Raw genomic sequence first — 17,599 nt, forward strand, 5'->3', positions numbered from 1 at the left:
GTTTTAACTAAAGAAAGTCAAACCGAAACCAAACTCTTAAGTTTTTTCATAATTTTATCTTCTAAGGTATTATTTCAAGGTTGAACTTAGAACTTTTAAATGTTCCAATAAGTTTTATAGCCATCAATATTAATAAATCAAATAATGCTAACAAAAAAGCCCAAATCAAAATCAAATCAATACTAATGCGAACAAAAGACATTCAATTCAATACTACAAACGGGAATGTATTGAATATCTATTTTTAGTTTTGCAATAATTTAGATAAAAATGCATAACCTATTTTTATTTTTTCTTTAGCGTTTAGTCATGTAATTAATACTCCCTTATTACTCTACTTATTTTAGCATGACTTAGTACTTTTAGATTATGTTTATTTTTATTATGGCTTTTTAATTAGCAATATTTATATTATATTGTTGAATATTTTAGGATAATGCCATGACACATCTCATATTTTGTATTATTTTCTTAAAAAATACTTTATATAGTTGTATCTTATTAGGATTAAAGAAATATTTTGAGCACAAGTTATATGTTTTGTTCTACGAAGATTTTACCGGAAAAACCCGAATAAACCGAAAACTCGAAAAAAACCCGAGATTTAGAAACCCAAGTTTTATTGGTTTGGTCTTTAAATTTAATAACCCGACACAATGGTTTGGTTTGGTAATTATAAAATCCGAACCAACCCCACCTATGTACACCTCTAATTGCAACTAAGAATCTTAAACGGATAATTGACTGCTTACAGTCGAATGAGACAATTGCTCGATGACGCCTTTACATACTAGTTTGAGGTTATGACTGCACTGCTAAATATCCTACTACTCTTACTCTATATGTTTCCATATTTACATTAAACCATAACCCACTAAAATATGAGCCCTCCATCTACTGTTTGGTGAAAAAGAATTGCAAGAGCATAATTAAAATAAAATAAAAAAAGAATAGGTAAGGGAAGCGGCTCGACAGGAACGACTAGGGCAGAGGCATCTGTCTATTTACAAAAGATCAATATGATTTCAAAAAAGTAGTTGATGGCCGGCTAGCTTATTGACGTTGTCACGCACTTAGCTCAGACACGTACTTTTGATAGGTCAAATATATTATTTTAACATTTAACATGCTTCGTGGACATTGTGCCATCAACAATCCCCTTTGTAGCTTGTCCAACGGCGTTGTCATTTGCACCTCTGAAGTGACAGTAAACCCATATCATTGCTCAATCCATCGCTAAATTTGCATTTTACCAAATAGCCGCAAGGACTTGACATCAAGGTTGATTTTGTATACAATCTCAAATGCTTAAAAAGAGAAAGGCCAAAAATAAGCAAAGGGCTTAACAAAGGACAGAGAAAAGAGTAGACAATTAGGCACGAAAATGCCAGAGTGCTGTTCAAGTCCACAACAAGCTTCAGTTTCAATCTGTTATTCCAGTTCCTGACTTTTCAAGATCAATTTCTCCCATTCCTGTATCTTCTTCCTCTTCACTATCTTCATCACCACTTCTCTCCTCGTTTTCACGTCCAAGTTTAGCCATTTGTTCAGCAAGTAATTTATCTTCCCGTTCACTCACCTGAAAAGATTTTTATCACATCAGAGCCGCAAGACAGAAATTTTAGACACGAGACAAAAACAAAGAAAAGTAGTGACGGAACTATACAATTGTAGCGTTATTTTTATATGTTGGAACTATACAATTGTACAGTTAATCTCGGCGCTCAATTCCAGTCAATCAAATACTCCCGGGGAGCATCAACCGAGTTTTTTAATCTAAATCATAAGATCTAACTTGATTCAACAGGAAAATAGTTCAAAAAAGTAATCAGAGCGCTATATCTGTTGAGCTCCTAATAACAAACCCCCTGAAGTGTCAGCTTTACTTATCAAGGGGGAAAAGGGAGGTCTCGGGTCTCCCAGCATCCAATAACTATCAAGAGATTTACAAGCTTTATTAATTATTGTTTGTTTGTGCTAAATCTTGCAATTCTAAGTCTAAGCTTGATCCATATCTTGATGTCCCAATGTCAAAGTAAAGGTCTCTCAGAGTTAGGAAGAAGAAAATGCATGACTATAATTGGAATATAAAACAGGTTTAATGAACAAAAATTTCTCACCGCTCGAGGGGCCTCCTTGACTGTAAGTTTTCCTTTATGACGTTCTATTTCCTGGGTGCAAGCGGCAATTGCTTTGCTGAGGACAGCTATACCTTGCTCCTGCTCCAAGAATTAAAGCACATATTGTCATCTGAAATTTGGATTCTATTTGAAATTTGACATAAATTTAAGAGGCAAGAAAATTATAGGGCAAGACATAATTACAGATTACATGCTTCATAAATCAAACACATAAATTCGGTGAATCCTCAATACTGTAGAAATAGCAAATCATAATCCAAGTGCCACACCAAAGAGAGCGACACTCTTTAGCATTTGCAAAGTTCTTCTGAACAATGCAATGCACAACCACTAGACTGTTCTAACTTTTTGCTGCAGCATTTGGAGTGTGATTTATGGAGAGCACCACTCTTAAGAGTGAGTGTGATTCTTCCAAACAATTCAATAACAAGAGCCTAGACAGTCTGACGCTATTACGAAGTAGAATTTTTGCAACCAATCCGTCCCAAACTCACAATCTATTAATTTCCTTTTGTCCCCGTTTTCCCCCTTTCTGTGACTTATTTTCAATGGTACCAGTCAAATTCATGCTCTGAAAGTATGCTTTGCAACAAAAGAATATTAAAGAAACTAATGAGTAAAAAGGAAGGCAAAACGAATATAAATTTTCTGAATTTCAAGTCTAAGTTATGTATTTAAAAGTATTTATAAGGGAGTTCAAGGGACCCACTTAATCAAATATACTAAACTGCAACAACAGAGAAGAAACTGGACATCTAGAAAGCATATAAAACAGCCAATAAAAAGAGAAAAAATTAATTTATAAGACAATGGCTAGATTGGACATTGCAATGAGAGTTTTGTGGCAAAATGAAACATTATACAAGCCTGTAATTTTTTATTTTTTTTTAGAAGGCTAGAATATACAATTATGTTAAAAAAAAAATTTGGAGATGGTAACAGATCCAATATATTAATAAATCATCAGCACAAATTTTGTACTGGAACCAAGATTACATCAAGAAGAGCCAGGACAAAAACCAAACTTAAACTTCCTTGTTCTTCTTAAAGGAGCCTAAGACTTCTATGATTGAACCATGTTCATCTATATATTTTGCTTTACACCAAAAACAAAAAATAAGAATGCAATTCATTTTGATCTTCTGTATAGGGCTACTTATATCTTCAAAACACCTAGCATTCCTCTCCTTCCAAATTGTCCACCAAATGGCTACTGGGAATATTTCCCATCTATCTTTGTTAGATGTAGAGCTCCCTCCCGTGTTCCAGCTGGACAAAAGTTCATAGGATCTTCCTGGCATTGTCCATCGGATGCCCTTTAGGTAACGAACAACTCCCACGGCTGTCTTGTCACTCTACAATGTAGAAACAGATGGCTAATTGTCTCTGCATCTTGGCCACACAATAATATCTAGAACAGATTGATAACCCTCTTTTCATGAGGTTTTCTTGAGTATTGCTTCTTTATCCACCAACCAAGTAAAGCATGCCACTTTATATGGTATTTTGACTTTCCAGATATGCTTCCAAGGCCATAAGCTGAGTTGAGATCCTACCCGATTCAAATTTTTATAAGTTGATCCTACTGTAGACCTCCAGCTGCTATGTTTCTGCCATACTAGAGTGTCTTCCTCCTCTTGTAATTCTCTGCATTGTTCCAAAGTATTGTAAAATTCTGTTATTGTAGTTAGTTCCCGGTCTTGTAACAATCTTCTAAATGTCACTTTCCATATTTCAGTACCCCATAACTCCTTAATTGTTGCCCCTCTGTTGCTGATTCAGAAAATATCAGGGAACAAATTCTTCAAACTTTCAATTCCTAGCCAATTGTCCTCCCAAAATAACGTTTTCCTTCCCTCCCTCACATTAAGACTTAAGTCATGAAAAAGGTTTGGCCACAAGTTCCGGATTGATCTCCATAAACTAATTCCATAAGGGTTCTTCACCTCTTTGGTCATCCAAAACCCTTCTTTCCATATTTTGCCTTTATCACCTTGCCCCATCGTGTTTGTTCTTCCTTAGGAAACCTCCATAATCACTTCATCAATAGACATTTGTTCAGCTTCCTAAGGTTTCTGATTCCTAATCCACCTTCTCGTTTACTAATAGTCAGTTTCTTCCAGTTAACTAGGTAAAATCCTTTTTTTTTCCTTTATTTCCATGCCTTAAAAGGTTCCTTCTCAGAGCCTCCAATCTATGTTCCACACTTGCAGGTAGAGGAATAAAGACATCATGTAGGTAGGGAGAGCATCTAGCACAGAGTTAATAAGTACTAGTCTACCTCCCAACGATATATACTGTGTTTTCCATCTAGCTAGCTTTTTCTCACATCTTTCCAAAACTCCTTTTCAAATTTCTTTGGATTTGTTTTTTGCTCCCAAAGGCATTCCTAGATAGATAGTTGGAATTGTGCCAATTTCTCCTCCCAAGATTTGTCAGCATCTGAATACTAGGCACCTCATTAACTGGGAAAATCTGACTCTTTCTCCAGTTAATGTGAAGACCAGAGATAGCTTCAAAGAGGATTAGGATAATACTGAGGTACTTTACTTGGCTCTCTTCCGGTCCACAAAAAATAAGGGTATCATCTGCATATTGTAAGTGAGTTATTTCTAACCTCTCATCTTGATTATTTGCAACATTGAATCCCTTAATCCACCCATTACTGTGAGCAGTCTTCAACATATTGTTCAAACCTTCCATAGCTAGTATGAAAAGGAAAGGTGAAAGTGGGTCACCTTGTCTCAAGCCCCTTTCAGAGGGGAAAAAACCTACTGGAGATCCATTAATCAAAATAGAGAACCTAACAGTACTGATACAGAATTTCATCCAGTTGATGCACTTCCTTCCAAACCCCATCTTGTGGAGAATTCCCAAGAGGAAATTCCAGTTAACATGATCATACCCTTTCTCGATATCTAGCTTGCACATTATTCCTGATTCCTTCTCCTTAATCCTAGAGTGTATACATTCAGTACAGCATATGTAATTTGTCTCCCTTTAATGAAAGCCATCTGGTGTGTGACAACTAGTTTGTGCATCACTTTCTTAAGTCTTTCAGTGAGAATTTAAGAATTTTAGAAATCAGCCTGTATATGCTTTCCTATTAAGCTAAAAGGCCTGAAATCTCTTAGCTCCTTTCCTCCGTTCTTTTTAGGAATCGGAGTCACATAGGTTGCGTTAAAGCTTTTCTCAAACATTTCCTGAGAATGGAAGTTTTGTATAGTTGCCATGATGTCTGTCTTTCACCACCTCCCAACATTTGATGAAAAATCTCAGTGTACCCATCTGGTCCAGTGGCTTTGTCTATTGCATACAATTTCAAACTGTGCAAGACTTCTACTTCAAAATGATTATGCAAAGCTTGTTGTTCTTCTCCTGAGATTGTGGGGCAATTGGTCATGTTGCAGGTAGGTCTTAACGAATACAGCTTAAGATAGAAGTCAGTTATCTCTTTTTTAATAGCTTCAGGCTCTTCAATGATCTGCCCTTCCACTATCAGGCTGTCAATAGTATCGTTCCTCTTATGCGCATTATCAATTTTTTTGGAAAAACTTAGTGTTTTTGTCTCCCAATTTGAGCCATAATACTCTGGATCTTTGCCTCCATGTTATTTCTTCCTTTCTGGCATACTCTTCAAATTCCATGAAGAGTCTAGCTTTCCTGGCTCTTTCCTCCTGATTTAGGTCCCTTTGTTGTTGAATAGCATCCAGTTCAGTTATTTGATTTAGTATAATTTGATTTAGTATAAGGGATTTCTCCCTCTCCCGATTGTCATAGCTATTAAGACTCCACTCTTTCAACTTTCCTTTAAGAGCTTTGAGTTGCCTGATGTTCCTGAAACACTCACTCCATTCCACTGATATGAGAAATCTATCAATTCTAGAGGATGTCTCTTGTCTGCTCCCACCGGCCCATGTGTAATTTCCCCCTTCCATCTGAAGGTCAATCAACTCCATATACTCTATAAAATCTGAAAATTCTATCATTGCTCTAGTGAATCTAGTGCAATATATTTTTTCAGAGGGAAATCTAATTATGTTGAAATCTTCGGCAACCACCCAGGGTCCAAGGAAGAGACCCCTTACAGCCCCAATCTCCCACCACACTTCCCGCCTTTCTCTATCACAATTTGGAGCATATACCCCTGTCATATGCCAACTAAAATCTTGGGTTTGTGATTTAAACCTGTATGTTAGAGAATAAGAGCCTGTAGCTATCACATCCCCGTTCCATACTCTACTATCCCATAACATTAAGATACCCCCCCCCCCCTAGTACCACTAGCCTCCAATTGCATAAACCTAATTCTCCTGTTACCCCATAGTTGATAAACCGCCTCTTCTATCTATTTTGTCTCCTGAAAGCAGAAAATATCAGCTTTCCATTTGGTAATCAAGCTACCAACCACCCTTCTCTTCTTTCTACGGTTCAATCCCCTCACATTCCAAGAAATAATCTTGATATTCATGGATCCACAATTGTGGTTTCTTTCCCTTGTTCCTTGCTCCAATGCTTTTGAATTTCATGCCAGAGATCAAACCTTTGAGCTCATTGTTGCATTTTCTCTTGGGAATCTCCATATTACTGATTTCTGCTTGTTGTCTCTTCTATTGCCTGCATCTATCAATTTTCATGAATAGGGCCAAGGCTTCCTTTTTCATCCTTGGAATTCAACTCCAAATTGCTTGCTAAGTTTCAAAATGTTTTGATGGACCCATAAAGATGCATCCATCTCCCCCTCTATCTCCTCTTCTTGCACATGTATCTTTAAAGGTTCTGCCTCCTCAACATACCAAAGATTAGTCTCTGTTGCATCAAACAATTGTATGTTGCTTCTATCTTCCCCTGCCTCAAATTAAGTGGCCTCACCTTCAGTGTTGGTCACATCTTCAAAATCATCAGCCTCTTCGTGAATGACAATCTGATTAAGTGACTGAAGTTGAGATGGAACAGTTTCTCTCTCTTCATTTTTTGTTTCTGCAGAGATTGGAGAAATATTAGGAATAGAAGTATTTGCCTCTATTTCTACCAGTATTGGGTCTAAAGTATTAGAGGAAGGCATAATGTTCTGGGCTATTAGTACAATTTGGGCCTCATTAAATAAAAATGAGCCCAAATTTTCTCCTCGCTCCTTGCCTTTTTTAAAGTGTTGTTGGGCTGGTCCATGACCCATATTCTTCCTTGCTTTATTCTCATGCCCACATACACCCTTTCCCATATCACTTATACAATTTAAAATGGGCACAATAGTAAAGGTTCACATATGCCCTCCCCTGTCTAAAGTACAGTTGTGGCTATCACCTTTGTCAGAATAGGGCTCTTTTGCCCACTGGTTTGAACCAAACCTCCTCCCTTCATCTTCTCCGGCTGAAAACCTCGTCGGCGACTCGCACCAAATGGGGATAGTAAAATCTAAACCCTTATCTGATATCGTCACCTCCTACGGAACATCACCCCCATCTCCTTTGATTTTGATTCTCGCCCATTTCAAATGATTTTTAAGAGAAGTTTCCTCCTCTGTTTCTAGCCAACCTCCACAGTGATCTCCGATGGCTCTGGAAAAAATTTCAGTCTAGAAGTGCAACAGCAGACCCATGGCTCTAATCCATGTCCATTCTCTTTTTTGGTGGAAGGAGCAGCAGCCGGCAGTTGGCGACCACCATTCTAGAAGGATTTTTGCTTGCTTCCATCTCCATTCACCTTGAATGGTGTGTTCCACCATGTGTTTGTTTGGAAACTGGAAGAGAAATCTGGATTCACCCATCGCGTACACATCGATTCCAAAAGCATTTTTCCAGGAACTTACCGACCACCTTCGAATATCAGTGGGAGTAGGTTTCTCAGCCAGTCCTACGTCGAAGCTACCAACAATACATCTGCCCAATAGACCTTCATCATCATTTACAACACCACCAGAAATCGATTTGTTGTTAGGGCCCTTTGTAATATGAACTTCATTGGACTCCTTCGTCTGCCATTTGCTGGCTTTGACAGACTCTGTATATGAAAATTTGGGATCTATCTTCCTGGCCCCATTTGTCACAAAGGCTCCTCTATCTGCCTAATGAATCTCCTGATCTTTAAGGCAATATCATGCCATCCTGAATTTAATGCAACTTCAGGAATAATAGTTACGGATCTTTTGTCGCCTTGGACTGAAACAATGCTTATAAATCTTCCAAACTTGTTCTTCCGGGAGCCAAAAATGTTTGAATATTGCTCTTTGAATTTCCATTTTCTTACATGTGTAGCAGCATCTCTGGAAGCCTCCTAAAGAACAAAGCATAGCCATTCCATGGCTTTCCAGCTGAAGGTTGTTCTACGCATCAGATTACGACTCCTTTCCACCCATTCGAACCAAGTTTCTGCCCTAGACTTGAGTCTTGTGATATCATAAGATTTAAAACCTGCAGCAAAATAAATCCTATTTTCCCCCATAAAGAAACAAAAGAAGTTTTAGGATTAATCACTGATGAATGATTAAAAATAAAAACTCTAAAAAGGACGTCGGAAACTATTAGATCATGCCAGAAAAGAAGTGGTCTTTCCTAGCCTTGAAAAGTGTGCCTGGGAGAAAATTCTCACGAAATACCATTTCAAACTCGAAAAAGGTATTATGTTAACTTCGCTCTTTCTTTTTCTGTTTTCATGTGTAGGCATGGCATCACATATAAGAGCCTAAACAGCAATAGAACCACAATTAGACGTCACACAAAGTCTTCTGGCGGTATGCAGAATAGAGAAGTTGTTCTACAAATTCCCTACTCCATGCTAGTGGATCATTATCCAACACACTAACTTATAAGCAGAAGAAAAAAGACAAATATGTTAGTATCATTTAAAAGCTATAGTGATTTTTAGAGTTAATAATGCAGGGAGAGATACCCAACAGAAGTGGCCTAGCATATAATATTTTGTTGCCTCGAAGCATTTATCTCATTTGGCATCAACTACCTATTTGATATAGTGTTGTTGAGGGCTCGATTGAAGCATTCTTTATGCACCTGTGGTTGGGTACTTCGTGTTGCTTATGCGGTGCTTCAGCTTCAGTGAAGACACCAAGGCATGCGACTACCTCCCATGGCTCTATTTGGAGGGGTTGCATTTAATAATAAAGGGAAAATTGTAGTTTGAGTCCCTGAATTATTGGTTTATTCCAGGGTTGGTCCTTTAGTTATTCTGCTTAGTACATTGGTTTATTCCACTGTTGATCCTTCTGTTACTCCACTAGTACAACCTTGAATTAAATTCAATTCAATTATAAGTACGATCGTGGTCCAATTATCAATCAAAGTAGGTTGAGGATAATTTGTACCAAGGATAATTTTGGTATTAAGAGAAATAATCATAGCTGGATCTCTCATTCTTCTATTAGCTAGGGTTTAAGGAAGAAGACACTGGCGATCTCTTGCAGCGTATATCAAATACGTTTAATCTTCAATGTTTTCTTCACAATTTGGAGAAAACCAAGTATAGCCCCACTCTTTCATCCACTAAAGATGCCAGAAGGAGTTAATCTAGAAACCAAAACCAGTGGAGTAACCATGACCATGAGAGACATCTACTTCTACACCCCAAAAGCCCCTAATGAAATCGATAAAATATTTTGCTTGGAAAAAAGAGGAAAAGAAAACAATAAAACAATCAAAGCAGCCTAACACAGCAGAAAAATCTGAAGAAAAGCAAGGATAAATGTAAGTAGAATTCCTCTATCAGCCGAGGAAGAAGAGTGCAGATGGGTATAGGGAAGTTGGATTTTGAAGTATGCCGTTCTGCATTTTGGTTGTGACTTTTGTTTGACTTTTAGTGAACTCTATGGTTTTGATAGCAAAGTAGATTCCTTATTCTCAATTTATTTTGCTTATACTGAATTGGATTTTGGTTCATTGACTTTGCATGATTTGGTATTACTCTTGCTTTCAGTTAAAGAGTTTGCTGTTGGAGTGCTTCATGCCTTTTTGAGTTTTTCTCCCTTCTTTGACTAGTCCCATTTTCTCCATTTAACTGGTCAAAAGTGCAAAAGATTTGAATCACTGACAAAATTGTGAACAATGTCTTACTCAAGCAGCAGCATCAACTCCTCCACCTTGATGCGATCCTCCACAAGCTTCTCTAGTAAGGCGATCCATGATCTTAACTTCCATTAGTTTGGCAATCAACTATCAAGGTTTCTCCCTTCTACTTCCCGCCCTTTGGGATCCAGTACCTTGGTCCTCTTCTTCAATAATTAAGAAAAAGCTTTTCTATTTAGAGGGATACTCAGTCAACCACAACATTGCTGACAATATTAAGGGGATGGATGGCCTCTACTCAGTGAAAGTAGGGTACTCTCATTTATGTTCAACTAATGAAATCATTGATAGATGGCCTTGGAAGTACATCTGGAAGACAAGTCTTCCCCCAAAGATCATTTGCTTCAGCTGGATAGCCCTTAATGAATCTTGTTTAACACAGGACAACCTTACCAGAAGAGGTATGCCAATTGTTAACAGATGTTTTATGTGCCGGCAACATTCAGAGTCCAACAGACACCTTTTGCTACATTGCTCAGTTGCCTCAGACATATGGTGCATGTTTCTTTCTATCTTTGGTCTCAGTTGGGTCATGCCACAAAGCATCAGAGAAGTCTATGAATGCTGGTCTGGTTGGAAAGTTGATAGAGTCATCTGGCAGATGATCCCTGCTTGTATCTTTTGGTGTGTCTGGACAGAAAGGATTCGCAGATGTTTTGATGGGATATCAACTCCAACACACACTTAAAGCTAGATGTCTCCTTTGGTTATTTAGTTGGCAGTATTTAGCCCCTGTAGATTGCCATATTAACTTTTTGAATTTTGTCAGCTCTTTTGCTTTAGCCTAGTATTTCTTTTCTTTTTTGTATCAAAGCTGACTCTACTTCTTGCATCTTCTTGATGCCTTTTTCTATAAAACTCATTACTTCATCTTAAAAAATTAAGAAAAAGCTTTTCTATTTTGTCTGTAGCTATAATTTTTCTCATAATTCACGAATTGCACAAGGTAGAAATTAACATTTTTCTATTACTGTTCATAATTGGACCAAACTGCAATTATGGTGTAATTGAAGGTCAGATGGGCTCAGCAAAGTTATACAGGGAGCAAAATTAGAATAACCCAAAGATTAAGGGACCAAAGCTGCTATTTTCTTAAATATAAATATAGCTGACGAAGTGATATGTAGTTATTGGGAAACGTTAAGAATAAATTTGTTAACAAATTAGAATTTGATTGAAGTACAAGATATCTGGTCTCTAAATTTGAGTTAAAAACTTAAAATTATAGATTTGCATCTAAATAACCAAGTGTAAATAATTTCTGAACTTGATTTACAAGATTAGTATTTACATGATTAGTATTCCGTTTTCTTATGCATACTTCATATATTCCACTTAATGGTAATCTTTTAAATCCACTCTTCCATATCATTATTGTTATTTTTTTTTTTTTTACAACGATGGTGCCCACTACACGGCTAGCTAGTGTGCACCTCGACTATTCCACCGGGTACCTTCTACATTCCACCAACACATGTACCAGTCTAGCAGGTGACCTTGCCTGCCACGGGCTGCCAACGCTTAGTCAAATGGGAAGAGATCACCTAATTTTTGTCTCTGATGGGATTTGAACTCTAGTCTCCAAGGTTTGTACACACTTCATTGACCACTAGGCCACATCCTTATGTGCTTTTTTGTTTAGTTAGTTTTTCTTGCATCACATGTATATTTCAATTTTTTTCCTCATTTACGCACTTTTCCTTTAATAAAGTGGACACTTTAAGTGCTTCATACTTAAAGCCCTAACAGGTGTTAAGAGTTTTTTACCCTTTAGCCTTTGACAATCTGATTTGCCAGAGTTAGCAGCATATGGAAAGTGATAAATGGTGGAAGCGGCTGAGCAGATTAAGCTGCTTATTTTTCCCTTGTGATTGATTTCCTTCTTATTCCGTCCTACTCTAGAGATTCTAGGCAGGTTCACTATCCTGAAACCCATTATCATTTTAACATCTTTTCTTTTAAAACAGGACAAAAGGATAGTTGGCAAAGTCCCTGTAAAGGAGAGATATAACAATATATAAGAGGTGGTCTTTGCAGAATCCTAGCAAGCAAAAGAAGCCCAGCTGTAGAGCTTCACAAAAAAAAAAAAGTACACCGAGCATATCACTAAGAGAGACATCCTTGTTTGTTGTCAACAGAACTACTAGGGATGAGAGGGTGAGGAGGCTAGAGAGTCTTCCCAAGCTTCTTTTTTTTTTTATAAGGTCCTTTTATTTGTTTTTTGAGATATTTCTTCTTCTTTTTTTGTGAAAAGGTCTTCCCAAGCTATTTTGGTAAAGCAGTGATAACATATGAAATATAGACTTAATAAATTTCTCCTAGAAACTCATTAAGGGATGGCAACAAGTATGCTTTCACTACTTCTCACTGAAGGCAAGTAGATAGAGTCTTAACTCAAACATCTGGTAGAAACTCAAAGCCCTTGAAGCGACCATCCTTAACTTCCACTTTTTCTTTATCAAGTTTTCCTTAAAAAATCACTTGTAAGCAGCAACAAAGAAATGCCGAAATGCCGCACACACTAAGTAGAAAACAAAGAACATAAACAGTACTCATGCGCATTATAACACCATTCAGTCATTCTCTGGTAAAACACACAGCATTTCATCAGGCAACAGACAAGATGCTAACAATTACATATAGCAGTCTGTTACCTTGTCAAGAGTCTGAGCGTTCAGCACATATACTGGAGGCGCAACAAGTTTAATTTTAACTGGGCAATCCTGATTACCGGCAGCTTCAGCTTTACGCATTGCTTCCTGAATCAGATGGTTAATAAACCATCAGTGCAAATTTAAGTAGTCAATGTTCAAAAAAACTATGTCCTCTACAAGTGTTGACAATAGGTTGAAGAAATAAATAATCACATGAAAAAATGATTCCAACTTTAATTACCTTAATGTGAATAACACCATCAAACTGAAAACATTTCATCTCAATATCTGCTCGGATCTTCAACGGTTGTGGGGTCATCCTCCTCCTAATGTTCTTGACTAATACATCTTTAACTTCCTCTGATAGAGCAGGAACCACCTTAGTAACCTTTGGAAGAATAAGATAGTATACATCATTTAACACCAAAGGAAGAAACTAACCTAGAAAATGATATGACAAAAGACTACCTCCTGCCCGTCGGGGCCAGTTTCTTTAATTTCACGGGTGAGGGAATTAAGGATTGGATCTGGATCATTGACAATTAGTTTGAATGCCTGGGAATCAAAACGAAGAAATCTACAAATGACAAATCTTGATAGTCGTTAGAGAAAAAAAGGACATTGGAAACAGATACCAATTCTCACCTCAATAGCATGACCATAATTTCTGTATAAAGGCCAACCAACATGGACATAAAGGTCCTGCAATAAACAGATCAGATGATTAATAGAAAGTCGAGAGAAGAAATTCTAAAGATCTGGGCGGCTTCAAGAAAAAAGAATTGATCTGAACACAATAGCACAGAGCAGAAAGTAGATCATGCACAGTTCAGAAAAGAAAGCAAATAGAACAGTTTAATCTGCACCACCTCTCTGACCAGTAAATTACGATAATACTTTGAACATGCTCCCAGCAACCAATCCAGCAGAAAGAAAAGAAAACAGTCAAGATGCTTCTCTATTAATTTAACTTTTTTTCCATCAGGTATCTCTGTTATTTTAATTTTGAAGCACGTTGCTAGGAATTAGCCTCATGCTTCGAAATGGACATTGCTGTTAAAACCAAAGCAGCAAAAAGTGCTTAGTAAAAACAAGGGGCATATAAATAAACAGTTTCCACATTGCACTCCCTCTGATCCAGCATTAATTCGCTTCATCAAACAAATGAAAACAGTCATGATGTTTCTTTGCTATTTTAATTTTGAAGCAGGGGACTTGGAATGAGCCCAAGTAAATGTCAGCTAGTGTCCTAAAGCACGATCCCTTTCTTTTGGTATCTCTCACTTGGAACCTAATTCACAAAACGGATATAAAAAAAGTGCCAAGTTTTTTCCCAATCAAGAATAATTTCCCTCAGTGACTCTAGAAGGGGACCAACCAGGTCTTTATGTTGTTCCAGCGAAGGTCGTATCATAAGTTCTAGTTAAATATTAGGAAAGTTATGATAAGGCACAATGCCTCGGAGATCTAGGTAGACCACAGTACCATAACTCAAATATATAACAAAACTGAGGACAAACAGGAAGTAGAAATAAAGCAGCAGAGCACGACATATGGTATTATGTCAACCCATTACGGAGTAGTAGGGGCAGGGTAATTGCTAAATTTCCATATGTAGATAGCACAATGATATGTGGTGGTAGTCAAATCTTCCCTCTCACTTTCCATACTCAAACAATTGATTTCTTCCTCTGAACGATAACTTATTTGAAATTTGTCAATGCTCTCCCCAGCACCCAGCCTGTGCCAAACATACACCCAATAGAACAGTTTCATCCTCCAATATATGTTCTTTAAATTGCATTGCGCTACAATAGGCACAGCAAATTGCAGTGGCAGCACAATTTTTGTCTTCCACCTCATCGACTCCCCAAAGAAATGAAATTACATCACAGTTTCAACTTGTCACTAACGCAAAAATACCCCCAGGAGCTAACAAATTTAGAGATGTTGTGATGTGAAATAAACTTCTGCAAAATGCACAACAGTAAATTTTGCATCCTATGATTCTGAAACAACATGGAGCCTTAACATGGGATCCATTAGCAGCATCCGGCAAACAAAATGAGAACCTGAACGATTAATGTGACAGTTAACTCAAACTTTCACTTAAATGTAGGTAATAAATAAAGTAAACTCTTCTGAGTGATTACTCCGTGATACACATGCACCTTCAAGATCCTTCACAAGGAGCCAAGCAAAGGAGCTTCAAGTGCTAGGATTGTTGACCTCCAAGATGGACACCTCCAAGGATGTCATGGAGAGGTCTTTGACTTATTACACATTGCTAGAATACAAGGAAGGACCTCCAACAGAGATGGGAGCTGAAGAATAAGAAATGGAGGAGCTGTGGCAGATTGATTTATTGCGATCGTGGAAGCATATAGCGATCGCACAAGAGGGCCTGAAGGATTTTCAGCACGATCGACACCTGTGGACACAATTGCACAAAACGATGACTGGAGCTAGACTGGGAGGACATTGCACAACGCGATTGTGCAGGAGGCCCACATTGAAGCGCGTTCACGCACCTCTAAGCGCTCTGAAGACGGGCCAGATTTTGATTTTTCCGAAAGTGGTTAAATTACACCTTAAGCCACTCCTTAGGGATACAACAACAACACAACTACCCAGTATAATCCCACATGTAGGGTCTGGAAGGGTAATGTGTACGCAGACCTTATCCTTACCACTCCTTAGGGATATTTTGGGAATTACTTATACCTAAAATAGCTAGTATAAATTGTCAATTCTTGGTACTTCATAGGTTTAGATTTCGATGAACAAAGACAATGATGTCATTTATCCTTTTCTTTACATTTATGCATTTATGAGTTTTAAGCTTTTAATTCCTTTACTGCTTTCTTCAATTGTTTTGATTAGTAAGCACTTATCGTTAATTGGTAAGTGATTTGGTTGTGAATTGCTTAATTGCAATTAAGCTTTGCCCGGAATTTGCAAGAGTAATTAATCTCTTGAGGATCTCATAGTTTAGGTACATTCTCAATTGGGTTTAAAGGTTATTAGGGTTTCTTTATCCTAATTTCTAATAGATTCAAATCAATTTTGTGTTTAACTTCTATCTTCCATTGCCTTGTTATTCTACACTATCCAGGTTTTTGCTTCCGTTTGTGATCACTTAGTGCTATGACCATGGTACGAATACAAGACCTGGCACAAAGAACCAAGCTCCCTCTAAATTCTTGCTAGAAGACAAATATTTTTTATCATATGCTTGACCAGTGGCGGAGCTAAAAGTAAGTATAGTCCGAAATTATCTTGTGCAAGTATAAAAAAAATTGTATATATATAAACTATTGAATCCTCTTAATCTAAGAGAAGCTTCCAGGTATAGCCTTTTTGCATTTTTTTGAATCCCTTGTTAGCATTCCTGGCTACGCTATGTGCTTGACTATTTAGTGTATTGAGAAATTGAAAGGAAAGGTGATTTTAGTCATTCAGACTTTATAATCAAAACTCAATTTCAGATACAATTGGCATAACACCTGCAAACACTTCATTTTCCATAATTTGGACAGCATGCCAAATGGTGATTTGGATGAGTGTTGAAATAATGCCGAATAATAAAACAGTCAATTTCTACTTACATTACACTTCAACGACATATCCATATTCACAAATAATTTCTCCATAACCAAAAAAATTCAACACGAACTGAAGAAACTTAGCATAACAAGTAGCTAACCTCCAAATCGATGTTCATAGTTTCAGCAACGTGGCGCATAATGGAATGAATAAGCTTGCTCTTATTGTACCTTTCCTCACAACCCTGAATATCTTCCTCAGAAACCCTTCGCTTACTAAGATCGATATAACCTCTCTCATGGTCAACCCTAAGAACCATAACGGGCTCGATTCGGCCAACTTTAATGAGACTACTGATACTCCTAATTCGACGGCGAGAGAGCTCGGAGAAAAGGATCATTCCTTCAATGTTATTGTACTCGAGAAGGGAAACATAGGCGCCACTATCAGCCATGCTCTTGACCTGTATCATTACTGCTTGGTCCACCTCAGGATACTTGGCCTCGTACATTCGGCACTCTAGGTTCGGACTGTTCGTCGCCATAATGTGGCGAGCGCCGAGCAGTACCAGGGTTTAGGGTTTTGGCGAAGAAGAATCTGTCAAGTATGAATTGTCTCGTGATTCTACCTGTTTTTGGTCTGTGGTGAGATTGTGAAATGTATGCTTATATATCTATGCCTGAGTTACATAAATATTACTATTAAATAATGTTTTCGCTACTAAATATAAATTATAATATAGGATAAGTTCATGAAATAATGTATGTCAATTCTAGTTAACTTAATAAAGGAAGAAATTATACCATATTTAAATTATCAAATGCTATATTTATAATATTTCCATATGGGCGGAATAAACCTCCAAGAGAAGCACAAGGTGTGAATGTATATTCATGTTACTTACAATAATATTTTAACTCTTCTATAACCCTTACGCTTCTCTAAGAAAATAAATTTGAATTTACGCTTCTATAATTATTGAATTTGCCTCTAACTTACCGAAGGATTGATTAGCAGAATATATTTGATGTAAGAAAATTAATTTATAGAAGATTGTAATAATAATCTTTTCATCTACTCTAAAATTAGGTATTCGAACTTGATGTACTACGTTAAGTGTATTATCATAAGGATTTTTAAAATATGATGTTTAATTAAAGAGTATGGTCATGGTGAAAAATTG

The 17,599-nt window shown here is 37.2% G+C and overlaps 1 protein-coding gene across 1 annotated transcript; it reads right to left on the minus strand.

Moving 5' to 3' along the window:
- Positions 1-1,202: 1,202 nt before the first annotated feature.
- LOC109211533 (eukaryotic translation initiation factor 2 subunit alpha homolog) lies at positions 1,203-17,070 on the minus strand. The gene is made up of 7 exons (XM_019375075.1): positions 16,577-17,070; positions 13,516-13,572; positions 13,339-13,425; positions 13,112-13,258; positions 12,871-12,975; positions 2,121-2,219; positions 1,203-1,579 (listed from the first exon to the last, which is right to left on the minus strand). The coding sequence occupies exons 1-7, from the start codon at positions 16,958-16,960 to the stop codon at positions 1,424-1,426; spliced, it is 1,035 nt and encodes a 344-aa protein (XP_019230620.1). The 5' UTR covers positions 16,961-17,070; the 3' UTR covers positions 1,203-1,423.
- Positions 17,071-17,599: the final 529 nt, after the last annotated feature.

The sequence above is a fragment of the Nicotiana attenuata genome, unplaced genomic scaffold (genome assembly GCF_001879085.1).
Source record: "Nicotiana attenuata strain UT unplaced genomic scaffold, NIATTr2, whole genome shotgun sequence".
Classification (NCBI taxonomy): domain Eukaryota; kingdom Viridiplantae; phylum Streptophyta; class Magnoliopsida; order Solanales; family Solanaceae; genus Nicotiana; species Nicotiana attenuata.

Coding starts and splice junctions, on each gene's coding strand:
- LOC109211533 (XM_019375075.1), bottom strand. CDS start 16,960: ATGGCGACGAACAGTCCGAACCTAGAGTGCCGAATGTACGAGGCCAAG. Junction 13,426..13,515: donor ATTATGGTCATGCTATTGAG/GTGAGAATTGGT, acceptor TTTGATTCCCAG/GCATTCAAACTAATTGTCAA. Junction 12,976..13,111: donor ATGGTGTTATTCACATTAAG/GTAATTAAAGTT, acceptor CATCTGATTCAG/GAAGCAATGCGTAAAGCTGA.